This window comes from Falco cherrug, chromosome 2, assembly GCF_023634085.1.
Source record: "Falco cherrug isolate bFalChe1 chromosome 2, bFalChe1.pri, whole genome shotgun sequence".
In the NCBI taxonomy this organism is placed as follows: Eukaryota; Metazoa; Chordata; class Aves; order Falconiformes; family Falconidae; genus Falco; species Falco cherrug.
The window spans coordinates 106244709-106263591 of NC_073698.1; the positions used below are offsets into that span (position 1 = coordinate 106244709).

General features: G+C 34.5%; 1 protein-coding gene across 1 annotated transcript in view; it reads left to right on the forward strand.

The window, feature by feature from the left end:
- Positions 1 to 18883, forward strand: part of TMPRSS15 (transmembrane serine protease 15) — a 57821-nt gene that overhangs the window by 11788 nt on the left and 27150 nt on the right. Inside the window, exons 6-13 of the mRNA XM_055702753.1 lie at positions 970 to 1164; positions 6791 to 6899; positions 9639 to 9748; positions 11709 to 11849; positions 13058 to 13207; positions 15503 to 15605; positions 16074 to 16224; positions 17435 to 17576. Of these exons, the coding sequence (XP_055558728.1) occupies positions 970 to 1164; positions 6791 to 6899; positions 9639 to 9748; positions 11709 to 11849; positions 13058 to 13207; positions 15503 to 15605; positions 16074 to 16224; positions 17435 to 17576 (1101 nt within the window). The remainder of the gene's footprint in view (positions 1 to 969; positions 1165 to 6790; positions 6900 to 9638; positions 9749 to 11708; positions 11850 to 13057; positions 13208 to 15502; positions 15606 to 16073; positions 16225 to 17434; positions 17577 to 18883) is intronic.

The following is an 18883-nucleotide window of genomic DNA, read 5'->3' on the forward strand; positions in this document are numbered from 1 at the left end:
CAGTCTTTGTCACTTACACTGATATACAATAAAATATCATACAAGTGTTTGCTTAATCTGGTTACAGAACTAACAGTTTTATGAAAAAATAATTCAAACAATAATGGTTAAAGGCTGAAGATCAATTTTACAAATCAATAGTTTTCCTTCTTGCATAAGAAATTTTGACCTTTTCCAGTAAGCATTTCCTGAAGGAACTATGTGAATAGTGCTAGTTGAACAGTTTCCATACAATTCAATGCAATTTTCAAGAACTTTGAAATTGGTAGTTTTCCAAAGCTTATTTTAGCTGCCTGTTTTTGTTCACTTTCATAGGACTACTTGAATTCTACAGATGTCTAATACCAAAACCACCTGAAGACTAAAAGAGCATGTTCACAGTAGATGAGCATTTATGCTCTAGGAAAACACTGTTAGTGGATTCCACAGTTTTAAGGATCTAATCATGTATTTTTTTGCAGAAAATTGTTGTTAACTTATAAATTTTATTTGTAAATATGAAAAGAATAGGATTTTTGATATTCCTGATATTTCAAAATCCAGTCTTAAAGGCTTTCATTTTCAAGATATGCTGGTTAGAAAATGAGATTCTTTAGCATCATGAACGCAACATTGCGATGTGTTGAACTTGAAGAACTGGATTCAACCAAAACCAGAGACTTTTCACTGGTATTTAAATCAAAGTACAGTTTTCTCATGTTATTCAAGCATAAGAAATTGGAAAATGTCATTTATTATGTTGCATAAAGTAGTTTATTTGGGTAGAGGAAGGAAATGGGAATTCATGAAAAATTTCTTTTAGCCCTACTTCAAACTGAGTTTAAAAAAACATGTCACTTATGAGAACTTCCTCCATTCTATGGCAAATTTATCTTTTTAGTATGTGGCATTGTATTCCAGGCTTCTAAAAATGCAGTTTTGTAAAAAGCACAGTAGAGTGGTTGATTTGATTTGTGCTAAAGTAACCAGAGGTAAGTCAATTTTCCTTTGTGGTGAAACTGCATTACTGCTGTGCTGTTATTGGTATTGTCCTTATTATTTCAGCTGAGTGTTTGCCACCTGCTGAACTTTGTGATGATGGTGTAACCTGCATTAGAAAAGATTTATTTTGTGATGGAGTCTTGGACTGCCCAGATGGTTCAGATGAATCTGAAAAAAAATGTGGTAAGAATGTAAACCTCTATAAATTAGTCTTTTTAAACATACTTAAACTTGTCAGTAGTTTGTAAATAGTCTATAGCCAATGAAATGCACAGTGAAGTCCAAATCAATTCTACTAAAAATAGTAAGAGTGAGTCGCATAATTTTTATATTGTAAATGGAAACAATTTTTTTAAAAATTCTCATTAATGAGTAATATGTTTGATAAATAATAAAGAAATATTACAATATGCCTATATTAATATAAAATAATGTAAACATACTTTTTGCTGTATAAATATTAATGCTATAAGTAAATATTATCTAAATTACTAAATAATATAGACATTTTATATTAAGTTATGCACCAGTAATATCGAATTATATTCTTTCCAAATAAGTTAAAATTATGACCCTATACAGCTATGAAGTCACATTACCTAGTATCAGAAACCGTGTAATGGCCTATCTGGAATCAGAAAAGAGGTTCCTCTTTTGATTCCAGCAATAAGAATATCATCATACATCACTACAAACAGCTTTTCCCAGGTTACTGTGAACACTCAGATAAGTTGATATTGTACATCCAGAAACTTAACTGGGGTGGGACAGGGTGGAGGGGAGGCAGTGGCAGCATTTTGCAGCTGAGGCAGGTGAGTGTGACTGCTGCCAGAGCCCTGGCAGGAGCTCTAACTCTGTTGGCCACCCACCTGCACCTCACTACAGCAAGTACTAGGGAATGGGAGCATTTGTATGACTGACAGAAAATGTTTGAGTTGCTGGCAGCACATTGGGGATGCAGGATCATGATGTGAAAATTTGGGCAACCCAGCTCTAGGTGGACCTCGCTTGAGTAAGGAGTTGGATCAGATGGCCTCCAGAGGTCCCTACTCTAACCTCAGCCCTTCTGTGATTCTGTGAAAATCTTACAAACCTGAAACCCGATTGGTTTTTAATGGAAAAAGTTTATATCCTTCAGTGCCAGTGAGTGAGTTTGGCTTAATCAGACTGTCCAGTTGCCCTGAGCACTTTTTTGTGCAGAGCAACCACTGCTCCATGTAGCAGTGAACACTGTGAAATTGTACTAAGGAGTCTGACTACGTTGCCGCCTACCAAAGTGTGTGTGCAGCTTTTTTGTAGGGAGACATGCATGTCAATGTCTTCATTGCTCTTTACAGTCTCAACTCTCAGTTAAAAGTCTTTAAAGTTTTCTTGCAAAGATAACTTTGCAAATGTTTTAGGAAAAGTTGGAGCAATTAACTCCCTAAGCCTTTTTTTTGTTTGTTTTTTAAATGTAGAATTAGTTACTTGCAATCTGGAAAGCTTATTTCCCTTCTGCTCTGAGAACAGCTTTCTGAGCTTTCCTGAGAATAGTGGTGGAGGCAGTCTGGTCTGAGCTTTAAGAAACATGTAAAATACTGGGCTCTGGTTTAAAAACAAACAAGCAAGTAAAAGACCAGGGTTTTTTTTCAAGAATCTGCAAGCCTGATTCCTGAAGGCTGGTGACATGCTGACCCCTTCTGTCAGAAGTGGAATTTTTGCCAGAAAAAAAAGGTGAACTCAGAAGGGAGATTTAGCTGAACTTTTTGGGGAAGACAGCCATCAAAATACTTCAGTAGAACATCCACTGAAACATATCCAGATGTCTCTTTAGCATAACAGCTGCATCCAGCTAGATTGCAACAATGGTGGACTTTGAGTAAGTCCCTCTACAGCTGGGTAAAACAGAAGCCTCAGTTAGGCCTTTGTTCCATAGCAAACATTGAGCTAGCATAACCACAAAGAGTGATTCAGTCATTCATTTCTACCATTATACTGTTATTTTGAGACATGGATTTTGTTTGGGTTTTTTCTTTTGTTTTATTTTATTTTATTTTAGATATAGCTTAATAAAAATGCAGATCCTTATAGTTAAAAAGTAGTCTTATACATCTCATCAAAATAAATGCTTTTTAGTTACTATGAATGATTAGTTCTGAGTTTACAAGTTTTGCTCACATTTTGTTAAAGATATTACAGCCAAACCTGTTATATAGGACAGAATTTAAGTGGTATTCATACATGTGTATACAAACAAAAGTAAGCTCAGCTACATGTAGTTGAAGCTATGTAGATATGACTCAGCTGTGCCCTGGAAACTACACAGTGGCTTAAGTTATACATTGTGTTTGAGTAGAGTTTTTCAGCGTAGGCATAGCCTCTTATGCACACAGCTTTTGGTTCTGATTTGCATCTCTCCCTGAGCCTCTACCAAATATAAGTTGTGAATGTCCTGCTCCTTTGTAACTGAGGGTATTATTTCTTACTCAGTTTTAACAGTCACTAAAGAATATGCACAACTGAGCTGAAAATTTCAGGAATGTGCATACAAGTAAAAATAGACAGAAGTCATAAGGAAACTAGCTGTAGTTACAGTCCACTTCAGGGAGTTGGATGATTTGCCCCTGTTCGTCTTCACTGATGCATGGTATTTCCAAGAAATTCATTGTTACCATTCGTTTAGCAGTTTCAGCTTATAACCTTACAGAAATACAATTCTGCCTGGAGGACAAACTGTTGCTTCATTACTCTTATGTTACATTTTCAGTCTTAAAATTTTCCATCCAAAACCTCAGAGCTTTTACAAATTCATATATTTAGGTTTCTTAGTAGACTTTCCAAAACTAGTACAATGAGTGGCAATAAGCCATATGCACATTGGGGATACCTGCCAATTTCTCCACCTATTTGATTTTTCACTTATGTCCCATCCCTAGAGTAATTTAATACAGTCATATAAAAGCTAAAATTGTCTAGATTTTCAGAAGTGCTTCAGAGTTTCACAATGAGATTTACAGCCAATTAATAATTCATGCTACAAGTGCTTTTCACAAAACAGTTGCTGCCTTTTAGACAACTTCATCTTTCATTTTCATCTTTCTCATTATTCCCTCTAGTATTTCTGATTTTAGAATATGTTAGTGGCTTTAAAATATAGGATATAAGGGTGAATTTTAATAGTCTCTTCCTGCATTAGACAGAATTCAGTAAAATCTCACATTTTCAGTAGAGATTCAGGCAACTGAACACCTTTTATTTTTGTGGGGTTTGTTTGTTTGTTTTGTTTTATTGATTAAAAATGCCTTGAAAGGTTTCTTTCTGGCCCTGCAATGCAGTGCAGTGACAAAAGGCATTACAAAAATGTAGTCAGCAATTTCAATAAAAGGTTCTCTAGAGAAATATGAATGTCTGAACAGCATCTATTAATAATGGCTGGCATTGCTGAAAAGCAGCCATGTAGCATGTAAGGCAAGGGAGGCTGGAGGCTGATCCCAGGAGGTGTTTCTCTCTGCAGATTCTCTTTGTGGTTATTATATGGCTACACTAACATTTTGTGATTCCCTACCTCACAGCATCACTACAGTACTGAGGGAGTTTAATCATACGTAAGCCAGGAAGTAATGTACTGCCCTTGGCAGAGAAAGGTCCTGTCAAGTAAAATATGTGGGCTTGATCTGACCAGTTTGGGGAGATTGTCCCTGCAATTCAAGGATAACAGGATTAAGCCCTCCTAATGAGCTCTGTATGCAACATCAAGTGAATAGAAATGGACAGCAAGATGCATGTTGGGGAGCAGTGAAAGTGGTTCCTACAAAAGGTGTCTCCTGTCTTATTAGGAGAACAATTGAGGCTTTTCTGAGGGCTCCAGAAGGAGACAGAAATGTAATGATTTCTGTGATCCTGCCTTCCTTTGCCCACATCTGCCTCCTCCCTGCAATGCGGAAGCACTGGGAGGTTCTTCAAGGAAGTAGTCCCAGCTGTCCTCATGCTCATGCCTGATACTGAGCACTGACTATTGCCAGGCTGTGGATAAGCAACCTAAGGACTTTTGTCTGAATCTTTCTGTCCTGTTTCAAGTTACTCACTGTATCTTAAGAGATAAGAAGAATCAAATAAAAGGGAATAAGAACATAAATTAATTGTTGACAAGAACAAACTTCTGTCATTAATTTTATTAAAACAGTATGATCTATCTTTTTTTTATTTCTGCCAGTGTTCTGAACTCCTTTTTAGATCAGGATGTGTCTTGCTAACCCCTTGTTAACAGTACCACTTTTTTGCACATTTCATTAATAACAAGCTGGGCACTTTCCTTCTCACACTGATTTGATTCTTTCCAATGGGAAATGGTTGTAAATATTAGTCCATTAGTAAGGACAGGAAGCACATGAATTAAAATGGACAGAAAAATTACTTCTATACCAATACCTCACTCTAAAGCTGTAGCCTATTCTGTTACAAATGTAATACAATTAGTAACTCTTTCATTCATGGACCTTTTTTGTCTATCTATTTAAAATCTTGGTGTGTTCTGTTTTCCTCTCAAAGGCCATAAAGATTGCAAAAGGGAATATGTTTCTATTCCAGCTTATGCATTAAACATATCATTGTTAGTGAAGTTCATTCTGCAGTCTTTATTAATAGTGTATGCCTGAGCCTGTCTGAAATAAAGCTTAATTTTTATGTTGTGTTTGCTAGTGGTAGAAAGAAAGAATTTTACACATATAAAATGAACAGACAAGGAGTCCTGATTTATCATTTTACATATAAATTCCCAGAGGAGGACTACGCTCAATAAAATTTCCATTTAATTTTCAATATGATTGATTATTCATAATGTGGATAGTCATTATAGGTATGATTTCATTTCTGATGTTAATGAAAAGCTCTATCTAATTTCTGATTACCTGTCTCAAATTGATGAATTTGTCCTTACCCCTCCAGATAATCATGTACGGGACTGATTTGATCCTTATTTGAAAGCTATATCATGCTTTCTGAAAAACTGAATGAAAACCATCAGACAGATTCCTAACATAAAGTTCACGAGATGCAGCAAAAGCTTCAACAATGCTTCAGTATCTGCTGAAATAAAAAACTCTACATGAATAAGCATTTCCAATCTTGCTGAGGTTAAAATACCTTTTAAAAAAATTTAAACTGAAGAACATGCATAGGATGGAATAGCAGCATAAAGGGAACAAAACTAACAAAAGCTTTCTGAAAAAATATGTTATGATGGATGACATTTACGTCAGATGAATGAATTCGATAGCTGGCTGGAAACTTAGGCTATCCACTTATCTCTTTGAGTACTTTGTAATATATAAGGCAAGGAACTAGAAAGCTCATAAAAACGGAGGTAGAAATAGTGAGCCATATCCCTTCTTACTTTTATTCACATGATATCAAATTGTTTCTGGTAGTGCAAACACAGTTTCCTGATTTAAAGTAGCTGCAGATAAGAACTGTTAAGGCAAGATCCTGTTTCCCTACCAATGTACAACATAAAATGAAGGAAAGAGAGTTGGATTAGTCAAATCCAACTGTTGAGTTTAAATTGTTTGGACTAGTTTGGATTAGTTGGATTGTCTCTAATTTAAAAATGAATTATCTGTACTGCTTTTCTTCTCATATAGTACTTTGAGATCAAATAGTCATAGGAATTAGAAGTGGGAGTTGGTAGTGTTTACTTTGTCTTCCCATTGATGCTTACCAAGAATTTCCAAAGTAATCCACGTAAACCAGTACCTAAGGTCACCCTTATTTTGGTTCTGATTCTGTTTTTCAAATGGCATTTTGACAAATGTTCTTCATTATATCTTTACAGCTGCGGTTTGTGATGGAAAATTTATGTTGACTGATTCCTCTGGGTTTTTTCACTCTATGAATTATCCAAAACCGTATAATGCAAATATTGTTTGCCAATGGATTATACTGTAAGCCATTTTCCAATAATTTTCTACCTAACATTTTTTTTTATTATGAGGTGATATTATTTCCTGTACATCAGCTTTTTGCCATTTCTATTCTCCAATACTCCAGCATAAAAAATATGTAATAGCATTTTCTCCTTTGTATTTATGTAACTTTTTTTTAAAAAAAAACAAACTTGTATGCCTAAAACCCGTAAGTATATCAATAATTTTCCCATTTGCAAAAATTCTTTGGTATTATTTTGATACATCTTGTTTATAATATGCATGCACAGGAACATATTTATAAGCTCAAAATAAATCACATAAAATACTTGCAAGATATGTGTTTCAAAGTATTACAGTAGATACTAGTCACTAGGTAATGTTTTTATATTATATTACTGTTACTAACAGACAGAATTTTCAAGAATTGCCTTATAATTTATGGGTACACATTTCATTTGGGAGTTAATAGAACCCATGCTCCTAAGTCATGTAGGAATATGTTTTAAAAAAACATGAATATTATTTGACATAACAGCGCCAAATGCCTTTTAAGCCCTAAGCACAAGAAGTGGAATTTGTTTAATCAAGGATACATACCCACAGGGAGGGACAGCTATTTGACTTTGACATTCTAGGTCCGCTTCATAGGCCAGGGAGAAAAAAAGACAGCCATAGTACGTGATAAATCTCATATTAAAGTACACATCTAAAATAAGTGAGATGATTGCAAGTTGAAGCTCCTAAAAATCCCTACAATGACTGCCAATTCAGAAGTTACTGCTTTGAAGGGCAGCAATTCTTATTATGTCTTTGTAATAATGGCTGTTCTTTGATTCTAAGAAGTGTTAAATTGGTAAAAGAGTTTCAAAGAAGATTAAGGAAATGCCTATAAAACTGGATAAGATTTGGATTTCTTATTCCCAGTGCTCCTTTGAAAGTGCTAGCCTTTAAGTTTGTTCAGGACTTTGGTCTTCACCATGAAATTTCAGGAAAAAGTAATGGTTTTCTTTCTGTTTAGTACATTAGTTTCTTCTTATCTTCAGCAACACTATTCACCAATAATTGCTGGCTGCACCCAGTTTTAAAATACAGGTGTGTCACAGTAAATGCACAAGATTGTATCCTTGAGAATTTAGACCGGACTTGTTCCTCAGTTTATGGTGTTGCAGAATTTGAGCATGATGAACAGTTATGTCTCAAGACACTACTTCCTTCTAAGCTGTTAATTTTGCTTCAAATGCTGTTATGGCTGCAAGGAACACTGTATTAGGTAGATATCTGTATCAGCTATGTAGCTAACAGAAGTTTAATTTTGAAAAGAATCATGAGTAATTGCAAATAATACAGGACGTGCTGCAGATCTGTGTAATTACAGATCAACCAATGACAAAAATAATTATATGGTTTTATTTTCCAAGTATCTGCTTTAAAAAAAACAGGCAACGCTGACAATAAAGGCCTGAAAAATTCAATGTGGTGCCAAAGTTTGTCTCCCTTTTGAACAGAATTGTTTTTATGAGGGAACCTTTTGAGTTTTCCAGTACATAATGAGAGACATTTTGCCCTATGATTTGTATTATCCCTATAAAAATGTGTTAAAAGTCACCCTATAATATATCCAAGATTTGATTTCTCTTCTGCCTTTCTTTGCCTAGAAATATTTCCCCATTACCTTTAGGAAAAGGTTTTACGTTTTCACCCCATTTAACTCTTCTCCAAATGAAGGAGTTTCCTCTCCTTTTAAAAGTAAAAGCAGTATGCTCAATATTTCTTTGCAAGATTAGCTTCCTGAAAGAAAGATTACCTTTCAACTATGTTTTACTCTTTTAAAACCAAGGATAATTTTTTTTTTCTTAGGGAGAAATATATAACACACACAAAGGCAAATGCAAATATTCAAATATTTACTAATCAGTACTGACAAGCATCAGCAGGTTGCTGTTGAAAAGTGATCTTCATCGTGTGTCTCAATTCCTGAAAACAATAAATAGTGGTATAGGAAGCTAAACTGATTTTGATAGTAGAGTTTTAGAATTCAGGCTACCCTATATGTTTGGTGGAAAGCAATGGGAGAACTACTTAGATACAGATTACTGAAAGAACATACATAACTGCAGCAAAATAAAACCCAGCATTTTTTATACTTTAATTAAAGTGCCTTTTGTTATTAATCTTACTTGATGATGGTTAGGTTTGATAACATGTTCCCAAACAATGGATCTGCAATCCTCAAATCTTTATGCAAATCCTGTTTCTGTCATAAGAGACATTATTTTGGACTTTCAGGGGACAGATTTTGCTGTCTTGCTATTCATATTGATACCATGTTACTTTACTATTCCTCTGACTTTAGGAAATTCAGCTGAGCAGTGGTATGTTATCTATTAGTAACGTATTAAAAAGTAACTGTAAACTAATAAGATGCAAAGAAAGAGAAAAAAAACCCGCAAAAAACTGTTCAGCTGAATATCTCATTCTAGAGTTTAGAAGATTCAGTTCCTAAAATGTACTTAACTCCAGTGAGTAAGTGAGTACTTGCACAGTTACAAAAGGTTTATGCCCTATTCCTTTGGTAATTTTACAAACTAGAAGTCAGCCAAATAGGTCATCTTGATTAATTATCTTGATGAATGTAATTTCACGTTGTTTCTGAACTTAACATCATTCAAGCACGTAATGAGTTTACTACAGTCAAAAAATATTACTAGAACATGACTTTCATTTTTGAGGTTTATTTTTCTCTTGTTATCTTAGAGTGCCTCAAGGGTTATCCATTAAACTGAACTTCACTTCTTTTGATACACAGCAGTATGAGGACTATTTAAATATTTTTGAAGGTATAGGACAAAACAAGACCTTAAGAGGTAAGGTTATTTTTCAGCTGATATTATTTTCCATTAATACGATTTAAGTGGTAAAATAAGTACTTTTAAGTGACAAAAACTGAATGCATATGTTTAAGTGGAAGAATGCATCTGTAAATTTACTCTTTAGGTAACTGATCTTGATATACATATCTACTTTTATAAAGTGACCAAAAAATGCTTTCCTAATGTATTAAGAAATCTCTGGCTTTTTTTTTTTTCAAGATCCTATTTGAACAATCTTGATAACTTGACCAGAGCCATGGTGTTGTGGGGTCCATGTTTCATTGAAAATATACTGTCAGAAGGTCCTGTAACATAAAATGAAAGCATCCAAACTGAAAAGCGTTGGGAAAAGTACTATGTTGCTTACTGGAATTCGTTACAAGCATGGCATTGCTTTCCTCAGACCTTGAAGTATTGATTCTCTGTCTCTATATTCTTTTCTGGAAAACGGGGATTTTGCCCATTTTTCACAAGGCCTAGTCTATCCAGCTGAATTTCATCAGAGTCAGAAGACATATACTTGAAGATAAATATATAGAGATAAGTCAGAAAGATATTTTATTATTTATCCTTATTTTTGGAAGCAGAGAGGGAATGGGAATTAGAAAAGTAAGACTCATAAAATAAAGAATGGAGAAATTCTGCTTTTTCAGTACCGCTTTGAATTTGACGTCCCCTTTGGAATTTCAGTTTAGATGTGATTGCTTCAATAATGTTCTCTGCAGAAACGATTAACTTGCCATGTTTTTAAAGACTGCTGTGGGGCTGACCTGTGATACCACAAAGACAATGTCAGACTGTCCAGTGGATTGCTTAAACCTGTGCAATTTGAGGGATAGATTTCCAACTATTAGAAATGCCACATGTAGAGGAAAGAAGGACTACAAGACATTTCCAGATTAAGAGTCTCCACTTAACTAAAAGAGCCTGGGAATGAGGAAGGAAAATAATGCACATGTAATTAAAAGTGTGAAAGATGATGCCCATTGTCTTTCCATAATGGCACTGTTTCAAATATATATTATTACGAGTAGGTAAAGAGCTCCTCTTCCAAAAAGTAAAGTCTCTCTATCTGAACAAAACTGGGCAAGGAGAAGAGAAAGAGAGGAGGCATAAACTTCCACAGAACAGTGAGGAATTCAGGGTTTTCTTTACCCTGAATACAGTCATTATTCTAACTGTCATTGCCTGGCATCATAGCAGCTTTAGGTGGAGGAGAAACTATTTACGATTACTTGTATCAATCCTCTCATTTCACACATATGGAAATTATATAAGTGAATTTAAATTATTTTAAAATTCAAAGTCCAAATTTAGATTTAGATAGAATCATAGAACTGCTCAAGCTGGAAGGGGCCATGAAAGGTCCTCTGGTCTAACCTTTCATGGAAAAGGGAGCCTAGATGATTTAGCACACGGTCCAGTCACTTCTTGAATCATTACAATTGTTCCTGCGCCGTATGCTTCATGTCTACATCACAAAATGAAATTCCTATGTAATTTCACATTTTCTTTTACTCTTTCATTATCTGTAAGTATATGTGCTAATTGTTAAACTGTGAGAGTAAGTATTTGTAACAAAAATATGTAATCAATACTGTGATTCTAGTTTCAGAGTGCATAGCTGTGAGTTTTGAGAACATTGATAGCATAATAAGCATGGTTATGAAGATTATAGTATTAAATATTTGTACTATAACAGGCATTTCTCCACTAGCTGATACCCATATTGATGAATATGAGAGATGGCATGTGCAGAATACTTATATGGCAGCCAAACAGCTAAATGCCTTCAGGGTTTTGAAGCTATTGTAGGCAGAACCATAGTACAAGAGGGAAAGCATTTTTTAAGACTCAAAAAGCTAATCCACAGTATTTTTGTAACAGCACTGGAGATTTTAATGTGCACGGGATTGTTTTCTTTCTGACTGTATTATTCTTTATTTTTTCTCAGCTTCTCTCTCAGGGACTAATCCTGAGAATATTTACATTTTTTCTCATGAGGCTACAGCACAGTTTATATCTGATTCTTCTTCTGAAAATTACAATGGCTTTAATGCAACATACACTACATTTAATGCAAATGAACTAAAGAGTAAGTGTTTTCTTCTGTCTGTATTTGTTTGTTATCCCTAAAGTTTGGTGAAATTATGTTTTCAGTTCGATAAAATGTAGATGAAAAGGGAAGCAGTATTTTCTGGCCTCAGTCCACTAACTAGATTGACTTGGAGAAATTTCATCCTATTTTAAAGATCAAATCATTGATTTCAGTAAAACTGTCCACAGGTTTACAGGCCTATATCTAGCGGTAGGATGATGCCTTACAAAGTTAATCGGTTTAAATAAGAGTAAAACTCTGACCATATCTCCATCAGATACCTTTCAGCTAGTTTGTTCACCTGTGAATACTGTTGAATCACTGACACTAATCATTATTCTTTGATCACCTGACAGTATCTGCTCTCCAGAGTTTCTGATGTCCTAACTCATTGCCACAAGCAGTAGTCCCAAATGTTAGAACTAACATACAGGAAAATACCTCTTCAGTAAATAGGCATTGGAAAAAGATGCAATAAAATCTACAGTGACAACTAAATTCAGCAATATGAGTCATGCATTGGTGTTCTTTGGTAATCAGGAAAAAAAAATCAGATGCAGTTTGGACATGTGAAGCGTTCTTCAGCTGCTAAATTTTGAGCAGGATGTGAATAGGGGATGTGACTGGGAAGGGATATGCTGCAGGAAGCATCCAGAGTGCAATCAAACCCTTGATATGTGGAAGCCCTTGCTGGAGGCTGACCTGTACTTCAGGGTGCTATGAAAAGACCCCGAGCAAAATTTCATGAGAAGTGATGAGAATGTGGCAGCAAATATGAGCAAAGAAGGAGCAAAGGAGAAGGACAAGGAAAAGGGCATCCCTGGTACTTTTCCAGCTGGAGCAATCCAGACCTTGGCAGAGAAAACAGGAAAAGGGCAGGGTTAGCCCTGAGTGTTAGCTATGCAAGGGGTCCTCTCATTCCTCCACCACATTACTGGTGAAGGATAAAAAAAAAAAAGGTTAGAAGGTTGGTGAATGAGTGCGAAAGCATGTAGGGCCATCTTCAGCAATAGTGTTCTGTTAATAAGTATAAATGTCACGTTTATTTCAGTACTTATGTTGCATCGCATAGAAGAGGAAATTGAGTTACTGTGGGCTCCAGTTTTAAAGCATATTTAAACATTTGTATTATTTGTCACTCACTCCTTTGTAGTTCTGAGAAAATGTCTCTACCATTTTTATTTACTAGAGGTTCTTATTCACAGATTATGAGAAAGTCAATTGCACTTTTGAAGATGGCTTTTGTTACTGGATACAAGATTTAGATGATGATTCAAACTGGGAAAGAGTTCAGGGTCCTACCTTTCCCTTTATGAGTGGTCCTGATTTTGATCATACATTTGGCAACATGTCAGGTAAGATCAAACAGAAGTTGTTTGCAGATTAAAGGAAAAGTTTGATTCAGCTTATGTTAAAGCAATGTACAATGGATTCTTCATACTGTATTATTAGGATGTAATTTTATTCTGCCATAAAAATATGTAAGAGCTGCCAGACAAAATGTTTTATGCTACTAATTGCCATCTTGTAGAAATACATCAAAACTAAAAGAAGAAGTAAAGAAATATATGAAGTTATTAAAGTGTGAGGTATTGAAAAGTTTCAATGCTATTACTATAAAATATTAATATATATAGGTGCCTTACCTGAGAAAGGAATTTCTGTTACGCAACAGTACTATAGGTCAAATAACTGCATGTTTACCTTAAGGGAAAAAAAACATGTATAGGTACATTTTAATGGAATTGCTTCTATTTAATCCCTATCTACTGGTGACATCTGCATGGTCATCACAAAATAATTTTGGTTTTACATGAAGTGGACCTGCTGGGCAGCTGTGTCCCCAGTTAGAATCACACACCAGACACACTAATTTTCAACACATGTACAAAACATACAAACACTCCAGCAACTGCTATAGCAAACCAACTTAATTGGAAGAGTTGATTATATAAAAAGAGTCAATATTGATAGGAATCAGATTTGGAAAGTATATCATGAATGCTTATCCCAGAATTAAACTCCAAAAGTGTTTTTTTTTTTCTTCAGCGGGAAAATCAGTCAATCTCTCAGCTGATTCTTCAGTCCAGCTAAAATTAATTAATATAATTTAGATTTTGCAGTGGTTATATGTATTCTATGCAAGACTTATACAAAACTTATTCAGTGATGAATAACTGGAAAACGCAAATTAAGTTTTAACAAGTTACTTCCAGGAAAAGAAAAATATTATTTATCATGTTATTGGATAGAAATTATCCACCTCTCTCTGAGTAAATGCACATTTTCTAAACAATCTTCAGAACACTGTTTTGTCTTTCTGCTTGTTACTTAGAAATACAAATCAGATGAAAGAATGTAAAATTTGTTTAATAAAATACTTGACAAAGATGTCTAGCTCACTTGAAATGTTAATTTATTTTAGGTGCTCTGCTTCACTATCTAGATCTAAGCTGACATACGTAATGTTGCTATGTGTAATATTGCTAATGTATTGAATATTCAAATTTCTACAACGTGTTTGAACTAAAAACATGAGCTGCATCATTAATATCTAGCTACTACATACATTCAGTGAGAGTGTAGTTTTGTTTTGATGCTCTTTGAAAGCAAAGGACTTAATACATACTCAGCAACTTATTCTGAATACTCAGAGAACTGATGAAACGAAGACAGAGAACTGTCATTTTGACTATGTGAAAACCTTTTCTGAAAAACAATGCTATGCTCATTTTCTCAAAACTAGACACCATGTATATTTTAATGCATGCTTTCTAAGTCAACATAGGAAATGAAAGGTCTGATTCAGATTTTAGAGTAATTTTCAGGTACTTTAACCTCCCACATGGAAAAGCTAGCTAATCTAGAAGTATAAATAACAGAATATAGTGTGTATATAATCCATATTATATAATTATATTTATAATTATTTGTAGATTCTCTGAATATAATATTTGCAAATATATGTATTAGATAGAATAAAATCTAAAATTACAGATATTATTTCAATAGACTAAGAATTTTATTTCAGGACTTCAAACTCTGCCAAATTTTGCTTTTCTTGTGATGCAATGCCTCTGTAGGCTGGCCTCATGTTATATTTCTGTATGGGAACATGAAGTCCAAATTCCCAGCTACAAGGATTAACTTATAAAAGCTAAAACCCCAGTTTCCCCAAATAATGTATTTTGCTTGTTTATAATGCTTCACCTTGCTATAAAATATTCATGTAGTCATTCCCTCACCACCCTCAAAATACAACTCATATTTCCCATTATTACGTGGATAAAAATTATAAAATGTCAGGATTTTTTTCTGCAAAATCATAAGAAATGTCAAACAGGAAGACATTTTTATAAACTAAGTAGAAATCAATCAGGTGAATCACTGCCTTCACCAAATAAAAGGCAGATCTCCCACTGACTTCAAAAGGACCTATTTCATGTCTACTTCTGAGGAGCGTCTGCAAGCTTACAAGTTGATTTTAATGTGTCATTGACTGATGAATATAATCATTCACGGTTATTGTGTCAGGAAACTTCTGTCATGCAACACTGACTGTGCTTGATATTATTTTTAATGTAAAAATTCTCATTAAAAATACAAATCATTAATTTTGTACTGACTAAAATGTGGTCATTATCCTGCAGGATTTTATATTTCAACACCCATAGGACTTGGATTCAGAGAAGAGAGAGTTCGGATTCTGAGTTTGCCTTTGAACTCTTCAGATTCATCTTGTCTTAGCTTTTGGTATCCTTACATAACTCCTAAACATATACTTTGTTTAAGAATAAAACCAAATAGCTTTCTTTCATATATAATATTAATCCAAGTCAGTATGCCAGCAACAGAAGCCTGCTTCTGTTTGGAATTCCATGATTGGTTTCAATTTCAGGCCTGAAAGTTTGGCTCCTTTAAAGGTTTGATTCTTTCAGGTAGCTTTAATTTATTTTATTTTTCACCTTGCATCCAATATTCCTCTCTATACAGAAATTATGTTAAGAATCCCTGAAATGTTTTTTGTTGTGAAGCTTAACTAGGCTTCTGCAGAAAGCTTAGCAAATAACCAAGTAAAACTTAGGTGTAATCTAAACATATGTTTCTTTTTCTTTTCATGTGCAAATTAGCCCTTGTTCCATAAAACATTTTATAAAGTAAAAAGCTTGATATTTTTTCATGAAATTTCACTTTATTCTAAAATTGTTCTTTCCCCTCTAGGTATTTCATGTACAGTACTAATGTTTATCGTTTAAGAGTTAGTGTAAGTAATAAGCATGGTGTGGAAAAGATCATTTTCCAGAAAGAAGGAAACTATGGAAACAACTGGCATTATGGACAAGTAACTTTAAATGAAACATCTGAATTTAAGGTTTGTAAACTGCTAGTTCTTTTTTTTTTTTTTTTTTTTTTTTAGCTAATCTGACATCCGTTTTTTCTGCCAAATGAACCCAGTGATCCACAGATCCAAAGATAATATCTAGTACTATTTACTAATGCATGTCATCAAATAAATATTAACATGCAGAAGACAAGAGTCTCCATTTGAATTGTCACACCAACCCCTTCCCTACTCTGGAATTTAAAGTGTTATTATTGTAGAAAACAGAAAACCTTAACATTGTCATGGGATAATCGATCAATGTTATCATGAAAGAGAGCTTTCCACAAAACAAGGGTGTTCAAAGCCTATCAAAATCTGATGTGGAGTTTAACACCTCAAGAGCGAGTATATGAGGCACTAAGACTTGAGAAGATTTAAATTAAATAACTTCTTATTCTGAAGCAGTGTTTTCACTAACTGATTACAGAATAATTCACTGGAAGTGTGTTCCAGGCACTTGCTGGTGCCACATGGTTAACTGACCTGACTTTTATCTGTAAACAAAAGGAGGAGACTTATGTTAGGCGTTTCCCTCAGCAACTCCCCACTGAAACTTCTTTTTATAGGTATTTGGGATAGCTTGTCCTGCTATAATAGTTTTGATTGATGCAAAAACACTGCCAGAAAGATACATTTACCACTTGAGGAAGTAAGTGCCTCTGTGACCTGGCTGCATCTGATTCTCAGCAAGTGTGTGTTTTATTATGTCAGGAAGAGTGCTATACCTACTTATATTTCACCAGCACAACTTCCTTGACAGCAGGATTGCTTTAAATGTGTGGATATTAAAGTACAATAACAATTCCATTTTTCATGAAAGATTAATTCCAATTTTTCATGAAGATATGCCCGTAGATCGGGAGAAGTTTGGACTGGTGAGTGATACAGTATTTGTGTTTCAAAAGTTACATATATTTATATATAAAAAGTAAAGTTATTTAATAGCTTTAAATTATGTTCATAATTTATACAAAGAAGTTCCTGCATCTTTAGAATGAGGCACTTGGTTTACATAGTGCTGTTTTGTTTTGTGAGGAATTCTGTCTCATCCCTGATGCCCTCCTCTGAGTATAGCACCAGCATAAATTACAGTGGAAATAGGAACATTCAAGAAGGATGACACAATGGTTCAGTATAGGAAGCTGAAAAATATTTCATTAAATTATAAAATTCTATATTTTTTTTTCATGAACTTCAGGTTATTTTTGATGCCTTTAAAAAGCGTGGTCCCAGTGATATTGCCTTGGATGACATTGGCCTGACAAAGGGAAAGTGTAATGAAAGTTTGTATATAGAGCCAACTGCGATTCCAACTGTTACTACTGTTCCTTCAGCTCCTAGTAAGTAAACACTATATTACAGTTGATTGCCATTTCCTATTACTGTACTTGTGTATGAGTGATTCAGAATTTCCAGCTTTCACTTTTATAAAAATCTTTCTTCACCATTATAAAATTATTTTCAGGATAACGTACTAGGGAACAGGTTCCCTGCCCATGACTCTGTTGATAGCAACAGAACTGGTAGATTCACAGTTTAAGCAATGAGTACTTGAAAGAATGAAGGATAAAGAATTCAGAATTTTCCTCTAAAAGCTTTAATTAGTAAAGCTTCCAGGAAGCCACTGAAGGGGGAAGGAAGAAGAAGGAGAATTAAAATTATAACCATTGTATTTGAAATTATAAATAATGTAGCTGGGGAATAAGAGAATGAGCAAAGTCACATAATGATATCAGTAGAGGTCTCAACAGTAAAAATTCACCAAGCTGTGAGAACACATGCACACTGAAAACTCCCCTATTTAGGGGAATTAATCTATTTGTGCCATAATGGTTTAAGAATGGAGCACAATATGAGTGTCTAATATCCAAAATGGAGGTATTACCTGGAACAAGGCTCAGAATGAATGAGTTCTTTCCAATGTGAAGCGATATTTGTTTCAACAAAAATTTAAATAGGGAAACAGAAAGGCAGGACAGTCAGCAGCTCAGGTAATGAGTAGACAAAAAAAAACCCCGATCAATGAACTCTTTCCACTCCCTAATCTAATGAGAGGTTTCAATATTTGCATAAATTATAGAATGTGTCAAAATCTAAGCCTAATACCTTCAATTTTGCCTTTGCTAACTCTACTATTTGTGGTAAGGCAAAAATTATAAGTGCTTGCTGTTAATAGTAATGGATGGGGCTTTTTTCCTGCTTGATGGTGCCTTAGCTCATTTGGTCTTACTGCCTTCTTGGCACCTCATCTAAGTCCCAGGTTCAGTGGGAAACTGGAAAAGGGTTGTTTTTATTTGCACATTTTTGAATCTTCTCCAAGTAGAAGTTAATGAAACATGAAACATCACTACCTATAGTGCATATGCACTTACCCAGACAGGTTGTACAGCCTGATGCAGACCTATCATGTTGCAGAGTCTTTTAGAGGAAAGCGGAGACATTTAAGCATCCTCAAAACATTCCAGTTTCACAGAGATACTTAGAAAAATCTCACTGAGAAAAATATGAAAAGTACCTGTACCCATCATTATAAATCCAGAAAATGTACATGAAAAATGAAGAAAGATTGCATACGATGTTAACCAGGTCCATGCACATTCATAGCAAAACCTGGTACAAATATGAATAGGTCTCACAGAAAAAAAAT